At 38.5% G+C, this 19,168-nt stretch overlaps 1 protein-coding gene across 4 annotated transcripts in view; it reads right to left on the bottom strand.

Annotated features, from left to right (window-relative positions):
- Focad (focadhesin) overlaps nucleotides 1-19,168 on the bottom strand; it is a 293,087-nt gene that overhangs the window by 207,596 nt on the left and 66,323 nt on the right. For all 4 annotated transcript variants that reach the window (XM_035439808.1, XM_027400387.2, XM_027400389.1 and 1 more), the window contains 4 exons: nucleotides 13,032-13,133; nucleotides 8,286-8,490; nucleotides 4,583-4,789; nucleotides 536-623 (listed from right to left, as the gene is read on the bottom strand). In XM_035439808.1, coding sequence (XP_035295699.1) covers nucleotides 536-623; nucleotides 4,583-4,789; nucleotides 8,286-8,490; nucleotides 13,032-13,133 — 602 coding nt within the window. The remainder of the gene's footprint in view (nucleotides 1-535; nucleotides 624-4,582; nucleotides 4,790-8,285; nucleotides 8,491-13,031; nucleotides 13,134-19,168) is intronic.

Consider the following 19,168-nt stretch of genomic DNA (forward strand, 5'->3'; position numbering starts at 1 on the left):
TGCCTGTGCGTGTGTGTGTGTGTGTGTGTGTGTGTGTGTGTGTGTGTGTGTGTGTGTGTGTGTGTAGAAGTCAAAGGCCAACTCATAGAATCAGTTCTGTCCTTCCACCATGTAGTTTCTGGGGATTGAACTCAACCTGTCAGGTATGACAGCAAGTGCCTTTATCCACTGAGCCATTTCCTTGGCACAAAATAGAATCTTAAAACAAAAACAACCTGCCAAACAATTTCTTATAAGAGTCTTATATATTATTCTCATTTTGATATATAATTATGAATAAAGAAAATGCCCATATATAAATTTTTAAATGGCATTGTACTATCACTTCTATCACAGCCTAAGGTGCATGAAAAATACTGGGCAATGTATGAGATGTGGAAACATGCACAGGCTACTACTAAGGTAAGAAAAAAAATCTACTTGAAACTAGACTAGACTAGAAACTCAAATATGTAGAAGAGCATGATATACTACTCTTGAGACACCTGCCAAACTTATATTTACATTGTTCTCTAGAGAATGTATTTTTATTTACCTAGGTTTAATATTGGCTTCTGTTGACTTGCCGGAGTCTGTAGAAGTAGTAAAGCAATCCCAATAATGACCAATTTGACAGGAAAATCCTAAAAATATAAGAGAATAAAAAAGTTTGTCGAAGAGAATTCAGAAACTATGGCTTTCCATGTATCCAAGGAAAGTGCATTTCAATGAGCAGCAATAATCACTGCAGTGTCTCACGAAGTCTGCCCTACTGAAGAAATAACTAGCAAATAACACACAAAGTAAGTTAAATGCTAAATTAGTGTCTAAAAACCAACAGATTTAAACCAAAATAATTCCAAAAGAAAAACTTTGGTTTTTGCTTCACTCGGTCCTGTTTTGGTTGTTTGGCCTGGTTTTGTTAAAGAAGAAAACTTTCTACCACAAGTCTTCAGAGGAGCAAACACTTGTAAGCTACCACAACAGCCAGAAATGATGGACTTAGGAACATTTCATTGGGAAAAAGTAGCTAAATTTTCCTACTTACCTAACATTAAACAAATTCATCTATATAACTTATAAACTAAATTATATGAAATATAGTTTAATAAACTATTCATTTAAAAGAAATACAAATGTGAAGGACATGGGGATTGTATTATAAAGATGAAGAAGGTAGGGGTTGTAATTTATCAAGCACATTTAACTGTAACAAAGAAATAACCATGGAATATAAAATCACTAAGTTCAGCAAGGACATAAGTAAAGTGAATAAGACATGTACAGTAAGTTCTAATCAAGATAACAGAAGATCAAAACAAGAAAGATAACTTCAGTCCATTCAGAAATTTTACAGAAGAGCCTACAGAGTCAAATTGTAAGGATGAAGACAGACAAAAAAAAGAAAAAAATGGGGGAAAGACATGTGACACAGTCCCATGGAGGGAGGGGGGAGGGGAGAGGGAGTGGTGGGGAAGCAGAGAGAAAACAGTTGTATCTGGCAGAAGTGATACACTGTGGGACCCTATCAAATCTAACATAACCAATAACCCCTCCACCTCACCTTTACCACTGCAAGAATGAAACTGGACTACAAACTTCTAAATCCCTGATTTGTAGGCTTAAAAAACAAAACATCAAAAGAAAGAAATTAATTAAACATGCCAATTTGTGTCTTTTGTAATTATTTATGTTCACTGCTTTGAAATATAGTTGAAAGCAAGGAAGCAAGCAATGCATATTATCAGAGGATAAAAATCGGTTTTTGTTTGTTTGTTTGTTTTTGTTTTTCAAGACAGGGTTTCTCTGTGTAGCTTTGGAGCCTATCCTGACACTTGCTATGGAGACCAGGCTGGCCTCGAACTCACAGAGATCTGCCTGCCTCTGCCTCCTGAGTGCTGGGATTAAAGGCGTGCGCCACCAACGCCCGGCAATAATCACTTTTGAAACCAATATATTCACGATGTACACCATTATATCATTTTCTGCCTATTCCTCTTAGTTTCTCTATGTCCATAAAACAGAAAGGTAGTAAAATTGTTTACATTCCAAATTTGGAAATTTCGAAGAGGTTCATAGACAAAGCATGACAACGTTCGCTCATGACTTGGCTGAATGCCTCTATCATACGAGCTGTCATTGGAAAAGGGGAGGGAGAAGCATCTTAAAATCAGAATAGAATCATTTCAATGATTAGACCTCACAGCTGAGTAATCATAAATGAAAATGACCTTCTCCAGGATGCATGAGACTCGTCCACACAGGACAGAGAGCCACAGAAAGGAGCTGGGATATCAAAAATGCAGCAAGAGTGAATGGTGCAGGATTAAAGAAGTAAATTTTAAGTTGCTTAGCAATTTTTGGTTTAGTTGTTTGATTGATAGACACCAAAACATAATAATGTGTGTTAAACTCTGTATTTTTAATTTATTTTTGAAAATTTCATAAATATTCAATGAAATATGATCATGTCCAGCCCCAACTTAATTCCCTCTTCCTCCCCCCTCCTAGATTACCCTCCTCACAAAACAACTACCCAGCTTCATGCACCTCCTCTCTCTCTCTCTCTCTCTCTCTCTCTCTCTCTCTCTCTCTCTCTCTCTCTCATTAGCCCACTAATTCCTATTAGTGCTGCCCATATGTGCATGGTTGTAGAGTCATCCACTGAAACATGAACCAGTGACCACACCACTGTGTTGGTATTTCGCATGCCTCTTCCAGTAACTACAACTGCTTCTGTCATAACATAAACATGCACTGCAAAGCATCAACCTGACCATTTTCCCACATGGTCCCACAGCACAACTCTTCACTTTCTGTCCCCAAAATGCAAGCTCTAGATGTTCCAGCCCCACCAGGGAAAGCTTCAAACTGGCAAGAGGATCGTGTGGACAGAATGGTTACTCACTGCCCAGAATCCTTCTTCATGGTCTGAAACATTCCACAAGGCTTCTGGGAAGTCTATGGACTGAAGTAATCAAATGCTTATAGCAAAAGTCATATTGCCATATTTCTCCCAGCTCCTCCCTTCCCAGTTTGCTTTCTGAGATCACATCTGTAAATGAATTCCATTCTCATACCTTTTTTGCTTCTGTGAGAACATGAGCTCCACTTGGCTTTAGAGAAACTCAGTCCAACACAGAGCCTGGCTACAGAAAGGAGGAGAAGTGAATGAATGCCTTTATAATAGCTACAAGTGTCACGGGATTCTTAATGACAGAAAATATTCGGGATCACACTTTGGGTCCCCAATTCAATTGAAAGATAAAAATGAACACTATCCATATGACAGGCACTAATAACATATGCTGGCCTAGGGATGTGACCGTTAACAAGATAGCCCCTCTTCTCAAGAATTTTACAAACTTAGTCATGGAAATGTATTTTAAAATAAAGTAAGAAAAGGGTGTAATAAAGTTTGCCTCCTGCAGAAGTCACAATGGAGAAGGCAACTCTGCTCACATACTCCCCCCCCCCAACCACAGCTTTGCTTCAGCCCTTGTCCTCCAGAGAGTGGGCTCCACCAGCTATGCCCAAACTAACTCACAGAGAACACAAAGGTGAAGTGGGTCATCTGGTGACAGTTTCTTAGAAATGGCCAGTCCCTAACCTTTGTAAAGCTACCATGTTTAGTCTTGTCCTACACTTGGAGAAACTGCCCAGTTTCCTCTAAATTTATATTTTTTTGTTAATAGAAGTACACTAACATTTAAACTAAATATTCAGCAGATGAACCCAGCAGAATGGTGATGGATGGTAGCCCCAAAAAACATAAGAAGGCTTCTTTATCCCCTTCAAATCGATATGCATTTGGCATTAAAGGTTATCAAAATTTTAAACAGTTTTTTAACCTCAGGAACATTATCATAAGGATAAGCAGCAGAAACTTCTTAACAAACACATATATAATAATCTGGGATTTGGGGGGTTTTTTGTTTTGTTTTGTTTTTTTGTTTTTGTTTTTGTTTTGTTTTTTTTGACACAGTTTCTCACTAGGTTTCTCTGCCTGGCCTGAAACTCACCACGTAGACCAGGCTGGCCTCCAACTCACAGAAATCCACCTGTCTCTGTCTTTTGAGTGCTGGGATTAAAAATGAGCACCACCACACTCAGCTTTTGTTTTTGCTTTGAAGTATATCAACTCTGTAGGCCAGAGAGGTCTAGAACTCACTATCTCAACCTGGCTCCAAATTTACAGCAATCCTCCCGACTCTGCCATTCATGTGGTATAATTACAGGTGTGGATCATCACAATTGCTTCCCATTACCTGTAAATAAGGTCCTATAAAAACATTTATCTTACTCTATTCAAATTGCTTATTTATAATCTTATATCTTGAGATCACAGAAAATGTGCAGGTTCTTGAATATACCATTTGTTCAATACTTACACTCCATATGACTAAATGGGAATGAAGTCATAATCTTATGACATAAGATTATTTAATAATTTATTTATAATAAATATCTGTAGTAGTATGATCTAACAGCGTAAGATAAAATCACTTCAAACAAATAATAAACTACATAAACATGACCACCCAGTTTCTCAAAGATCTTCTAAAGTGATAATTAGCACACTGAAGGTTTATGTTGGCCTTACCTCCCCAAGAAGTTCAATGCTGCACTCTAAGAGTTGAATTAGAGATGAGCATTCCCCAGTTATCTTTAAACTGACTTCACATATACACAGCAGCTGAAGGGTGAGTTGGGTAAGCTGACTTTTCCAGAACACAGGATGGCGCAGAAGGCTTAGATACACTTCCTCAATGAACAGCATCATCTCTGTTGTCTGTGTCAGATCTCCCATCTGTTGGAGGAAGTCATACTGGTTAAAATTATAGAATAACTTCAAGCTATACAAGAAGTTCTCAGTAGAATAACTCTCTCTAAATGAATAAAAATTTGAAGGAGATGTAGTCATGTAACTGTGAGTGTTCCACTCCACATCTCTGCCTTCTCTTTTTGTCACTAACCACGGAACATTTTTTTACTGCCTTTACTGCTCTTGTCTCAGACAAATTCCACAGTCAAATACTCTGCCACTAAGTGCAACTCCCAACACAAATTACTTCTATTTTCTACGTTCTTTGAAAAACAATGTCTTGGACAAATGATGTGTAGTGTCTATATGTCAAAGGACATCACCTCAAAGCTGGTTTTCAGTTCTCCTACAGTTTAACACAGACACCTGGTCTTAGGGTCATCGTGTTATCACCATACACTAAGGTCTCCCTCTACAATCCTTAGCAGAAGCATCATTATGCACAGTGAATAATGTAATAAAAGAGCATGTTTAAAGGATAGTTGTATTCTTAACAGGCTAATGCATTAGACAAGAAGGACTTGGGTGCCCTTGAAAATCCCAATTCCATTTACACCCTGCTGTTCTGTTCAAAATTCTGGAGTTAGTATTAAGGGTGTGGTCCTGCTCACAGCAACCATGGTACTTCCCAGGGATCATAAACAATGAACCATCTGCTCCAGTCAGGATGCTTGTGTGTGGTATGTTCGTTCATCAAGAGAAAAGCCTGCAGTGTCACCACTGCTTATCACCATTAGAAAAAAAGACATCAATACAAGTTATGCACAAATAGAGTTCTTAGAAAACCAGAAAGATTCCAAAAGATGAAGGGGAAAGAAAGAACACACATTAAAAAAATTAAAAATAAAATATAACAGCCCAATAGCTAAATTATTCTGTTCTCTTTTAGTTACACTTATTTATCATGTGTGCAGGTGTGCAAGTATGCAACTACATGGGGAGGTCTCAGGACAACTTGCAGGAGTTGATTCTCTCTCGCCTTCTGCAATGTGGATCCCAGAAATCAAACTCAGGCCAGCTGGCTTGGTGGCAAATGCTCTTACCTATTGAGCCATCTCACTGACCCTATTTTGTTATTTTGCAAATATAAAGAAAAATGTTGAGCCGGGCGTTGGTGGTGCACGCCTTTAGTCCCAGCACTCAGGAGGCAGAGGCAGGTGGATCTCTGTAAATTTGAGACCAGCCTGGTCTACAAGAGCTAGTTACAGGACAGCCTCCAAAACCACAGAGAAACGCTGTCTCAAAAAAACAAAAAACAAAACAAAATGTTAAAAGGGTAAACAAAGAGATGGACTAAATACAAAGTGGTGATTTATTTCCTTTAGTATGTTTATTGTTTATATTGGAAATTTTCCATTAAAAAACAATCTCAACAGATTAGCTATAAAAGTTCTCTGGTTTACATAGCATTATCAAATTCTTAAAAATAAATTCAAAGTAATGTTCTATCTCTATGTAAAAATAGATCACTTAGCATGGATAATGTATAATGTGATAAGAATCATTTAAAATAAAAATGAGTTGGGGCTGGAGAGATGGTTCAGTGGTTAAGAGCACTGACTGCTCTTCCAGAGGACCAGGGTTCAATTCCCAGCACCCACATGGCAGCTAACAGCTGTAACTCTAAGATCTGACACCCTCACACAGACATGCATGCAGGCAAAGCACCAATGCACATAAAATAAAAATAAATAAATTCTAAAAGAAAAAAAAACAAGTTGCAAAACATAAAAAGGAAAGGCAACCAGTTGAAAAGGAAGTTAAGCAGGTGTCTCACTGACCCCCTCATCTTAAATCAATGGGGGGGGGCTATTTCTCAAAACACAGTAGTAACCTCAGTGTGCTTCCATCCTAGTGTCCAGTATGGATTGGGCCACATCCACAACACTACATTCACCCCCGAGAAGAACATTCCTCACTAGCACATTCCGCACACCTCCCAATATACTAATACAATGGACAGTGAAAATTCAAGAAGCCATTTCATGAGAAGAAGTGGGTTTTGTTGTTAGTTTGTTTGTAATGATGCCCAAATGGAAAGGAGAGAGACGGGCAAGAAGGATAGGAAGACAGAAAACCCAAACAAGACCAAACACAGAGAGGAGCTTTAAAACTCGTGTTTTCTTATAGGAAGAAGAGAGACTAGTGGGCAATTGTTTCAGGAAGATCAGTAGAAGTACTTGAAAACAGTGTACTTCTCAGGAGTATATTCATTACCCTGGGTGAGTACTGTTTAAAGACTACAAAAATACCTTCCACATGCAGAGAACTAGATTATGCAGCCTCTATGACTGCTAATTCTCATTCTTTCTCTTAATACAACAAATTTGTTACACAACTTAACATGATATTTCCCTTTTTTCTCATGTGTCACAGTTACAGTAAATAAGACAGGGTCTCCCGAAACCATTCCGTAGTGTGCTTCTACAAGCATCTAAGCTTTTCATGAAGGACTTCACAGAACATGGTAATAAAGGCACGGTCGGGAAACTGCCCTAGTTGAAGACCTTCTGCCTATATGTGCTTTATTACCCACGCAAAACAAAAGCTTTAGAAAAGCCGCCAGAGAATTGATTTTAATTAACTTTTCTCTGCCTTGATTACAGGAAAACACATTTATGAGTCACAGAGGAAAGATTCACTCTAGCCACTCCTTGCTAACACAGACTTAAAGCAGGTCATCTGTGACCCAAAGTGATCATTTTGAAATATACCCTGAGATTCTTTCCATCAGCTGAGCAGCATGGTGCTCAGATTCCTGCTAATGGCCTGGCCTTGATCAAGGGATGGGATAGCCTGACAAATGAACCACTACGATAAAATCACAGCACACTGGCAACTGCATGTTTTGTAATATGCAGTCATAGAGATAGTAACTAAAATTACTCTCTCCCCTCAACTCCCTTAGCACTTTACCAGTAACTCAATACCTCGATCCACCTCTCCATAAGGAATTACAAGAAGTGACATACTAGCTCATGTCTTATACTGTGGGTTTCTGAAGAGCAAGAGCAAGGGAAGCCAATGGGTCCTAAAGAGACAGGTGGGAACTCAAACGTACCACTCAGCAGGCCGAGTTCTGCATCCTCACAAAAGACTGACTCAGAGACATGCTTTTTGTTCAATTTGCACAGAGGTGTTTGATTTTGTTCTGGTTATCTTCTAATCCTTAGTATCCAGCACAGAGAGAAGCTCAAAACTTCCCTTCCCTAATGAGTCTTAAAGGAGTCTTCATTGCTACTAATTCCATAGTTGACAGTATTGACTTATACTTCAGTGAATTTAATATAGTTAATACAGGATGTATTATTAAATCTGGCTTTGATTCCTTTGTGTTGTTTAGGATAGTGCCAGCATTTCTAGATGGCCTTGCCCAAACACATAGGATCAAGCACTACCTTGTGTGAAATTAACAATAATGAACACTTACTGGAGCTGATAATTACGTTAGGGAAGGGAACTGAACAATGAAGAGCCTTACCTGCAAGGATGGGACCATGTTACAGCACAGCTGAAGTATGTGCTGTTCCAATACTGAAGGCTTTGCTTCATCACAAAGACCTCTGGGTTGCAGTAAGACTTTGAGCAGGGACAGCCGAAGCTTGGTATGTTCCTCTAACTGGGATGGTTCACAATAGAGATACCACAGAAATGGTGCCATTATTTGGATACATGAAACTTCTGACCTGCAAGTCATGTAATAAGTTCATCAGTTACTAAGTGAAATATACAAATATCATCAGAAGAAACAGCTCTTGCCTCAAGGGAATAAAAGACACGGTTTCCTCTGGAACAAAATCTGAGTGACCATGACCCATAAACATGTAATAATCTCCCTAAGTAATAATCTCCAAGCTCCAATGAAGAAACATTTTCACAGAGATTGTATAATAACAAAATCAAGAAAGTTAAAAATCAAGTCATTTTTAAAGTACAGTGGTGAAAACATCAGAGAGGTGGTTACAGAATGATGGAAAGATCTCTCTCGGAAGCTATGGTGACATTCATAGCTTTGGGGAGGAGGAAGCTAGTAGACTTGTATGTTAAGAAATTTCTAAAGGTTTTTATCCATCCCATGATGCTAGAATGAAAACAGAGGTGGACAAGGAATGGCTCCTCATGTGGCTAAAGCTAGCCCAAAATAAACTATAATTAGACTCTGGAACTGCAACACCTCCACTTCTCCACATCACTAAAGTTGTAAACAGGCAGCCAGTCTTTGCAGACACAGCTTCTCTCCAAGAATTCTCCTTCACACTATCAAGCAGTAAGTGGCACATATCAACCTACAGCTTGTGGTACATCATAAACTGCCCTAGCATCAAGTAGCTTTGGAATATGCCATGACCTAATAGGATCTTGAAGGGAATGACTCAACAGAAGGAGGCACTAAGCCAGATTCCCAGGACACTTCTACTTTACAATAGTGGCAACACTCCAAAACCAGTCTATGGTGAATATCAAAACCATCTGAGAACATTTATTAGAATTACAGATATTAGGATCTATTCTCCAAGAGTATCACAAAGGCTTACATTTGTTAAAAAAAAAAAAAAAAACTTTTTAGATGAAATTTATATAAAGTCCATACAACCATCCTATTATTGTGACAGTTCAAATTTATAGTATTCCATGACTTTCTTTTCCATAATTTTAATAACTGTCAGTCAACCAAATCAGAAAATATTTAATGTAAAGTTCCAGAAATAAATAACTGTTAAGTTTTAAGTTGTATACATGCTGAGTAGCATGAGAAAGTTCCAAACCATCCCACTCTGCTCCTCCAGGACACGAACCAAACATACTATGCATGGTTCTCTAGGCCAGTAGCTCTCAATTTGTGGGTCATGACCCTCCAGGGTGGAATGACCCTTTCATGGGGGTCATAGATCAGCTATTATGCATGTAAGATATTACATTATGATTTATAACAGTAGCAAAATCACCGCTATGTAGTAGCAATGAAGTAATTTTATGCCCGTGGGTCACATATGAGGAACTGTATTAAAGGCTCACTGCATTAAGAAGGTTGAGAACCACTATTCTATGCCTTCAGGAGTCTCTTGGCAGCCATCTTGGTGTCAGATCAACTGTCAGGTAGTTTCATTACTTTCTGTGCCCAAGAAACCCTTACTTGACTCACTAATAACACCAATGAAGTGCCAAAGAGAAGCCATAAAGAGCCTCTTTTCATGAACAAGGCATAGCATTCAACTTAAGAAAAAAATCGCATGCTAAAGTTACTAAGATCTGTGGTAAATGATTGTTACCCTTTCACCTTTTTGGTAAGCAGCTCCTCTATATCACACATACTTCAATTTTATTCATCATTTTAGGCATCCACTGGATTCTTCATTTTAGTGTTCCCTCACAGATAAGTGGAAATACTTTATTGTTACCTTGTTAACCTAGAGAATATACTAGTAATTCCACTTTATAATTTTAACTTATTTGATCCTTACCAGAACGATAGATAGATAGATAGATAGATAGATAGATAGATAGATAGATTGTGTGTGTGTGTGTGTGTGTGTGTGTGTGTGTGTGTGTGTGTGTGTGTAGCTCAGACACACAGCTACAGAAACTAAAAGATGAATGAAGTAGTTGCCCACAACCTCCTCTTGGGAATTTCCAACTCAAAGGAGTGATATTATGGATTGAAATAACTTTAATATCTATTTAGATTTATTATATCTCAATAACTCCCAATCCCAAGATGTCATCATGTCAGAATGAACTTCAAAGGTAAAATAAAAACCTGACTATATCATTAACCAACTTAAAACAGTTTGTCCTATGACAAAGTAGTGAAGTGAACTGTAACAGCTCCATGGTTCAGCCTCTGCCTACCTTCCCAGCCTCACTACCCACTGAATCATTACACTTAATTCAGGTCTTCAATCACTCCAAAAGGCCCCCAACTTGCTAGTCTTTCTATTTTTATCATCCTCTAGTTCTGCAGTTTGCAATGACTTCCTGGGGTCCTTTTCCTTCCCTAACAGGTGGTCTACGATCAGATCACCATCATGTGCTTCCACAGCACAATTGTTTGTTATCGTGGTATGTATAGTTTCTATATCCCTTGACAAACCATAATTCAAATGAGGACATAAACCACAGATTTCTGTTGACTGCTGTATCACCAAGACTGTATGCATCAACATGGTTACATAAGGTTACAGATACTCAAAACTAGCATGGATCAGTCAAATATTACCCTATTCTTTTTCATTTTATTCAATGTTTGCATTTATTATTTGTAACAATAGTGATTATGGCCAGGCGTTGGTAGCGCACAGCTTTAATCCCAGCACTCAGGAGGCAGAGGCAGGTGGATCTCTGTGAGTTCGAGGCCAGCCTGGTCTCCAGAGCGAGTGCCACGATAGGCTCCAAAGCTATACAGGGAAACCCTGTCTCAAAAAACAAATAAAAAAAAAAGAAAAAAAATAGTGATTATGATACAAAGCTTAACTAAGCATTCTTTTTCTTTATACATAAGTAAAACTGTATTGTTGAGCTTCCTTAACGATAAAATGCTATTCAAAAATCACCCTGGCTTAATCTCTTCTAATTTCATACTCTGCATTTCCAGAGTTCTAGGGTGATTCCTTACTATCACAGTGAGGTACATAGACAGGGCAATAAAAAGGAAGAGAATAAAACAAACAGCCCAAATCCCAAAGTGATAAAGAATATTTAAAATGTGGAACAATGTATATCTGTAGATATGTCTTCTATATTTGTGATTTCTACTAAATAAAACACAATAAAAAATACCTAAAATAAGGTTCTGAGCCCACCTCTGCCTGTGAAAAGCCATGCAACATATTCTCCTTAATTCCCTGTTCTCAAAACCCATGTGCTAAGCTAATAACCTTAAGGGACCAGACCTAAAGTCCACAATCTTATTAATTTATATAGTTCTCAGTTTCCTAAAAATGAAAGTGAAATCATAACGCAGGCTTTCAGTAAATGAAAGTAGAGCTTGCTATAAATACTGCCCAAAAGATCTAGCATGAGGATACATTGACATTGCAGTATAACTACTTATCTAGTTTAATCAATAATTCCTAACATGCAAAGAACTAGAAGGCCTTTACATTTTGCCTCCATCACATGCCTGTGAAGCACTGTTCCTATTCATATTAAATTACCAACCTACCTGTATCATCTTCTAAACAACAGCTTAAAGTCACTGCTCCTAAAATTAAATGTGATGGTCTACTGAAAAAGTGCAACCAGAATAATCAATTTCATACTGCAAAGTACAAACCTATAGTGCAAATTTAGAACTGAAATTACCCTTTGCAGGATCAGGCATGGTAGCACATACATTTAGTCCCAGCACTCAGGAATCAGAGACAAGCAGATTTCTGAGTTCAATGCCAACCCGATCTACACAGTAAAGTCCAGGCTAGCCTAAGCTACATGGTATTACATGGTATTATCAAGGAAGGGGGGGGGGAGTTACAAAAAAAATAAAACCATTGATAACTTCTATTTGGCTCAAAGAAATTTCATTAAGCAAATAGACATAAATTTATTTGGGTTTTTGTTTCTGACAGAGTTAAAGAAAGGTTTATTGAGTAACTATTAATATCATAGATATGAAAAACCATTTAAGGTGAAGGTGATAATTTTGAATCACCTTCTTGTAGCTGATTAAAGATACTGTAGTATGAGTGTTTCTATGGTAAAATAATCAACAATCCATTTATGGGTTCTGTTCACTAAAATTTGAGATTTATAAGGCACCTACAAATGTTCTGAGCACTATGAAGACAAGATGATGGAACAGGATCTCTATCCTCCAAAAGGTTTTAAAGCTGACAGCAAAGAATAAGACCAAAAGTAAGTTTAATCACATTACAAATCAAACTGCAAGTTGTTGTGGGAACACAAAAGAGAGACAATTCACCATTTACAATAAGCAAAGACAAAGAACAAAATATACAGAGGAATATTGGAGAGAGCTTAGTCAGGGAGTGGGATAAAATTCAGCAGCTATTTAATAACAGCTATTTTCTACTAAGTCTTAACAACCAATAAGCCTGGCAGATCATGTTCTCTTACTGCTAAAAGAAAAGAGAACGTACAGCCAGCTCTATCTAGCACATTTCCTCTCCTTCATAGTCATAGCAGCTAAAACAAGAACAACACACAGCTCCAGCTCTAAAATTAGCACACATGCCACTCTGTGTCCTTCATTTCTTTTACTTTGTGTTACCTTTCAGGGCATTGCTGGAAGAAAGCTGTCAGCTGCTGCAGGAGTAGGGGCCAGCAATCAGGCCTGTGTTCAAGCACGGTGATCAAAGGGTGAGGATGGTTCCTAAGAAACACAGGAAATCACACTGTCATTTCAGAGCACACATGCTGTCTATACACACACACACACACACACACACACACACACACACACACACACACACACACACACACACACACGGGAGGGGGGGGATGCATCTACAGACGTTTTCTTCCAAGACCTATGTCACAAAGCTATCACTTCCTAAACTAGGGTGGCTAATGACAACTGACTTTTCCCCATTTTATGTGACTCTTCTCCTGAAAAGAAAACAGATCCAGAATCTCAGAGTCTGAATTTAAAAATGGATCCTGCAATTTAATAGCTCAGACTCTGGCCAGTCTCCTTAACCCAGTAGTTCTCTCCAAACTATCCCTTGATGTCTTCATTCCTCTTCCTACTGTCCCTTCCCATGAGGGTAAGTTTCCTTTTCCTCTCACAGTAGGCTAACTTGTGAGCGCCATGTGACTTCTATTCTCATTTTATCTTTGTTCTTTTAAATGTGCTTATTTTTATTTTATATATGTCTATGAACCATTTACATCCAGTGTCTGGAGGCCAAAAGAGGGTATTGGGTCCCCAGCATCTAGGATTACAGGTGGTTGTTAGCTGCAGTGTGAGTGCTGAGAATTGAATTCCTGGTCCTCTGCAAGAGCAGCCAGTACTCTTAACACTGAGGAATCTCTCCAGGACATTATCCTTTTTTTTTTCTTTCCTACTTCCTCAGGATAAGATTCTGTGTCCTCAGCATATTTAGAGTATAGAAAAAGACAAAATGCTTCTCTCTCAAGGAGTAAAGTATCCAAACTGAAAAGCTTAACACTATTGTTGTGCAGAGATTTGTAGTACCTGGCCTGTTTCTGTTAAGATATCTATAAAGGCTTTTTGGAACATAGAATTTGAGACCTGGAGAATTCCCAGAGGATGTGGCTTTACAAAGAGCAACAAAACACAAGTCATTTTCTTCAATTGTTCAAAAGTCTAATAATAATTGTAAATGTACTGCTGTGTTGTTGTGTTGGTTTTGTTTGTTCGTTTGTTTTACTTTACATTTATTTATGGATTTTGGGGAGGAAAGGCACCTTGGAGTGAATGGAGATCAAAGGACAACTCTTGGGAGGCAGGTCCTCTTCCACCATGAGGGTTCTGGGGACTGAACTCAAGTCATCAAGCTTGGCAGCAGGTAATGTAGATAAATATTTCCTTAAACTTATTTGTGTAATGCTAAGGATCAAGCCCGGGGCCTCAGGGATCTAGGCAAGCACTTTACCACTGAGCCACATCTGCAGTCTTCAAGTGACTTCTTAGAGATGACCCTCTTGGTTCTTTCTAAACTTTAATTTGTTTGCTTATTGAGGAAGGGGCATGTGTACCATGGAGCATGAATAGAAGTCATAGGACACTTTGAGGGTCAGTTATTGCCTTACTCCTTATTTCTTCTGCACAATAGACTTCAGACTAGGTGGTCATGCAGCTTCTAGGCAATTCTCCTGTCCCCACTCCCCATTCATCATAGGAGTGGGAATATTGATGAACTCTATTCCATCTGGCTTTTTTATGAGGGTTCCAGGAATAAACTCAGGTCATCAGGCTTGCAAGAGTTTTTACGCACCGAGCCATCTTAACAGTCTTGTAAAGGTGTATCCCAGCCTAAACTCAGAATCATAATCCTCCTGCCTCCTCAGCACAGTCTACCAGCATGTACCACTGCAACTGGCTCTTATTGGTTCTTAAAGCATGGTAGTTTTTCCAGCATATCAGCACTATCACCTAGAAACTGAGAAATACAAATCTCTACAGTCCACCCAGAGTTAATGAGTCCAACTATAAACCACTAATTCCAACTGCAGTTTGCAGCTCAGAGTGGAGCTCTTGCACAGTGCCTAGCCTCAGTTACCTTGGGGTTGCTGGGAATAGTATTAATGCATTAGCAACTTAAAAAACAAAAAAAAACTCTATATGTGGTTCTAATATGCTCCACACTTTGACAGCTGCTATAAGGTAAAAACCTCTAAAGAAGGAAGTCCAGGGCAGATTATTTATTTTTCTGATTTATTCTGTGTTTTACAAAAAGAAAAAAAAAAGAGTTCAGTAGATCTATATCACTTAAGCACAAGGTTTGTGTTAAATTCCTCTCTGGCAGTCCCCCAGAACTTCTGGCTAGTATACATTCATCTCTTTGTTTTTGCTTCAAGCTTACCTACTCTACCATGCACTTATCTCATAGGACAGCAACCTGCTTTTAAAATGAAGGCTATTTCTGACCACCAGATTACCACATTGCTAAGGGATGGTTCCACAGAACATTTTATGCTAAGCCTCAAAATTCATGTCAAAATCATGTATACACATCCCAAACACTTTGACAGGTATACCTATCCAGAAACACCTTTCATCCTGTTGGTCACAGATATGAAGTCCAAACGCTCCCAAGTCCTAAACACCACTCAGCACATCCCAGCAGAACAAGATCTCAGACACTAACTGCAATGACTGTTCCTCCGTGTTCGGATCAGCCGTTATGTAAGGAACTTTGTACAGTACCACTCACTAATCCTCCAGCTAAGGGTGGCCTTCCTGGCTGCTTAGGAAGAAAATCTGAAAAATTAACAACAGTTTTTGTGCAATCACAAAGCCCTGAAATGCTTTCCAATTACTCTCTTATAAATCAGCTCCCATGGGGTGGAAAGATGACTCAGCAGTTAAGAGCACTGGCTGCTCCTCCAGAGGACCTGGGTTCAATTCCAAACACCCACAAGGTAGCTAACAACTGTCTATAACTTCAGTTCCAGGGGATCTGGCCCCCAAACATGAACAAACATGCAAGCAGAACACCAATGCATATGAAATAAAAATTGTTTTAAAAGATAAGAGAAATCACCTTACTCTACTTACCCTTACTCCTTCCTCTTCTGTGCCCCACAAAAGCCAGCATATCGCCTTAATCCTCTTACCCTTATTCTTCCAGTCTCTCCCACCCCCACAAGATAACTATTACAGATCAAGCTCCCCTTAAAAACATATTCAAATTAAAGCAGGTCAACAGAAGTAAAAGACAGTGGTTTCAAAATAGTAGTAATGACACACGTGCAAACAGCTCTTATTCTGACACACTTCTGTTCCACTCAGACTGCAAGGAATCATCACCTTGTTGCAGGACACTGAGGGCCTGCATCACCAGCTATTGGATTCAGCCAATTCCACTTAGCATCTCAGACTTAATCTCTAAATATTAGATTAAGTAGAATGTACTAGACTAAAGGTCCAGATTAATTACTGATTTAGACCTCTGGATAATTAACTTGTCCAGACAACTGTTTATGTCCACTCTAAATGACAATAGTATAGAGAATAATGTACAATATTGATTAAGAGAGACTGATGATAATCTTGAAAAAAAAGTGACATAGGAAGTGAAATCATTGACTCTTGTTGTTGATTAGTATTTGATTACTAATAGTACACTATTTCAAATGAACACAACCTAAAATCAATTATAACTGCCAAAATTCTGTTTTTACACTTTACACATAATGAAGCAAAGAGCTAAATTCTCCCTCATGAATCATCAGATTGATACATAAATACACATAAAATAATAAAGGCTTACACTCAAGTAATAGAATACACACACACACATATATATATTTCTTAATTAAACAAACACCACTGCTATCATGCAAAAGAGTGGCTTACTCTAAGCACTGCTGGCATGTTGGACAGTCAGTCTTCACTGTGGGTGCCATCTTATGTACCTCAACTTGCTTAGCAGAAACCTAGCCTTCCCTACCAGGTGATCTTCTACTCCCCCAGGTACTGACAATCAAAAAACGTCTTCAGACTCTGGGTAATGTCCCTGTTGGGGCAAAACTGTCTCTGGTTCAGAACCACTGAAGGAAGTCCACAGCTTGAACAGCAATGGGAAGCACAAAGCTGAACACAGAGTGGTAGGTGGGTACTAGGCCCTGACTTACACAGAACTAAAAGTAATCAATGAGGACCAAAGTTTACATTTCTTATGGAAATATACTTAACAAAAATTAGCATTGGATGCACAAGAGAAATTAGAAGAGGACTTAAAATGGAAAAAAATGTAAAATTATTCCTTTACAAAATAAATCTTATTCTAAAATAAACATCATTAGAGAATATAGATGCTAATTCAAGTATGACAGAAAATGAAGTTATTATCCTATCAAAAATATTGTAATTAGAGAATGTAAAATGTCATAAGGCTGAGTATAGTTCATTCTTGATGCATTCAAGATTTGATTATTAAATTTATGGATTATTCAAGATTTTTCTTTCTTCCTCTCACTAGCTATTTGTTAGCCATTCGACTTCTTTAAAATGTATCTAAATGAGAATGTTGAAGGCATTCGAAAGGACACACAATTTAGACTCTGAAATTTTAAATTGGAAGTGCCAATGATGGAGGGAGGGAGGAGTTTGCCTCAAGATTCAATTATCTACACCTTCCTACTAGTTACTGGTCAATGAGGCCCCAACAGCCCCCAAAACAAAATGACACAGCTATTGCTATTGCTATTGCTATTGGTTGCTCACCAGAAGTAGATGGTAAAACACTATTGCTGAAGACATCACACACTCACCTTGCAGTACCTAGTGGAATCAAGCTGGAACTGACCTGAAAATTTCCTCCCTGGTAGCTAATTTTAATAGTGCCAGAAGGTGCTATGCAAATTACTAGGATAGAAGAAAAGACAATGCTATGATCCAACAGAGAACTTTTCATGCTACAATACAGACCTGCCAGGCAAAATCTGCCCAAAATATTTTGGGGAGTAACCAATGACTTTTATATTGTATTTGAGGATTATTCCACAGGAGAGAATTTATGCCTAGTACTATAAACCTGAGCAAAGGTTCAGGAGGTCACATGTCCTAAGCAGGAACCTATTACTACTGTCTTTCTAAATCAACATGTTGCCAAACTATTTTCTAAATATTTATGTTTATGCATATAGACTACTGCTGCCCTCAAGCTTCTCTCTGTGGTGTTCAGCAGTTAATGCAAACATTCAACTGGTCAAGGAACTGAGAATAAGTAACTATTGCTCAGTTTTAATTAGACATCTATATCAATACCTGACCCATGACTCAGAGGACACTAAAGAAGAGGCAACAGAAAGAATTTAAGAGCTGGAACATAGGGAGGAATGCTGTGAAATGTCTTCTGGCAGAACATGGGTAGTACATCCATGAATTCACTAGAGCTATCACTTTCTGTGAAGATGAAGCCATGAGACCACCACTAATTGGACTCAGTGAGTTATAAGATTTAAGAAAGAAGAGAGGGAGGGAAGAAAAATGGAATGGGAATAGGATGTCTTAGGGGTGGCTGACAGGAGTAGAAAGGATTGCAGATGAGTATCATCAGGAAACACTGTTTGGATATAAGAAATCATCAAAAAAGAAATAAAAGATCTTCAAGGAGTGGGGTGAGAGGGAGGAGGGGAGAAAGTGCACACACTGAGCACAGGTATCTGTCTACTTCCTAACTATGGCTGCCTTGCATTGCTTCCTGACACCATGCAATCTCTATCATGATGAGCTGGAACTGTATCTCTGGGTCAAAATAAACCCTCTTTCCTTAAAATAAATTGATTCATTAATTTGATCATCCAGTCATGAAGTCAGCATTACTGTCTTCACTGTGGTGGTTTTTATACAAGTCATGAGCACACATCAGCACCCTTGGGCTCTTTTACTATTACATAGCCATGTCCTTATCTCAAATAAAACTAAAACTAGAAAGAATGTAACAGTGGGAACAGAGAGCAAAGAATTATCAATTCCATTTTTTTTTCTTTTAAGACAGAGTCTCATGTAGCCAAGACTGGTTTCCAACTCACTGCATAGCCTACCACTGCCTCCCTAGTTCTGGAATTGCAGGTATCTACTACCATGCCCAGGTCATCCAGATCAAACCGAGGGCCTATACATACTAAGCAAGAACTCTAGCAACTGAGCTACATGTCTGTCTCCAAATTCGAATTCTCTGGCAAAGCATGGGGTCCCAGGCAAGACAATTAACC

This window comes from Cricetulus griseus, chromosome 2, assembly GCF_003668045.3.
Source record: "Cricetulus griseus strain 17A/GY chromosome 2, alternate assembly CriGri-PICRH-1.0, whole genome shotgun sequence".
Classification (NCBI taxonomy): domain Eukaryota; kingdom Metazoa; phylum Chordata; class Mammalia; order Rodentia; family Cricetidae; genus Cricetulus; species Cricetulus griseus.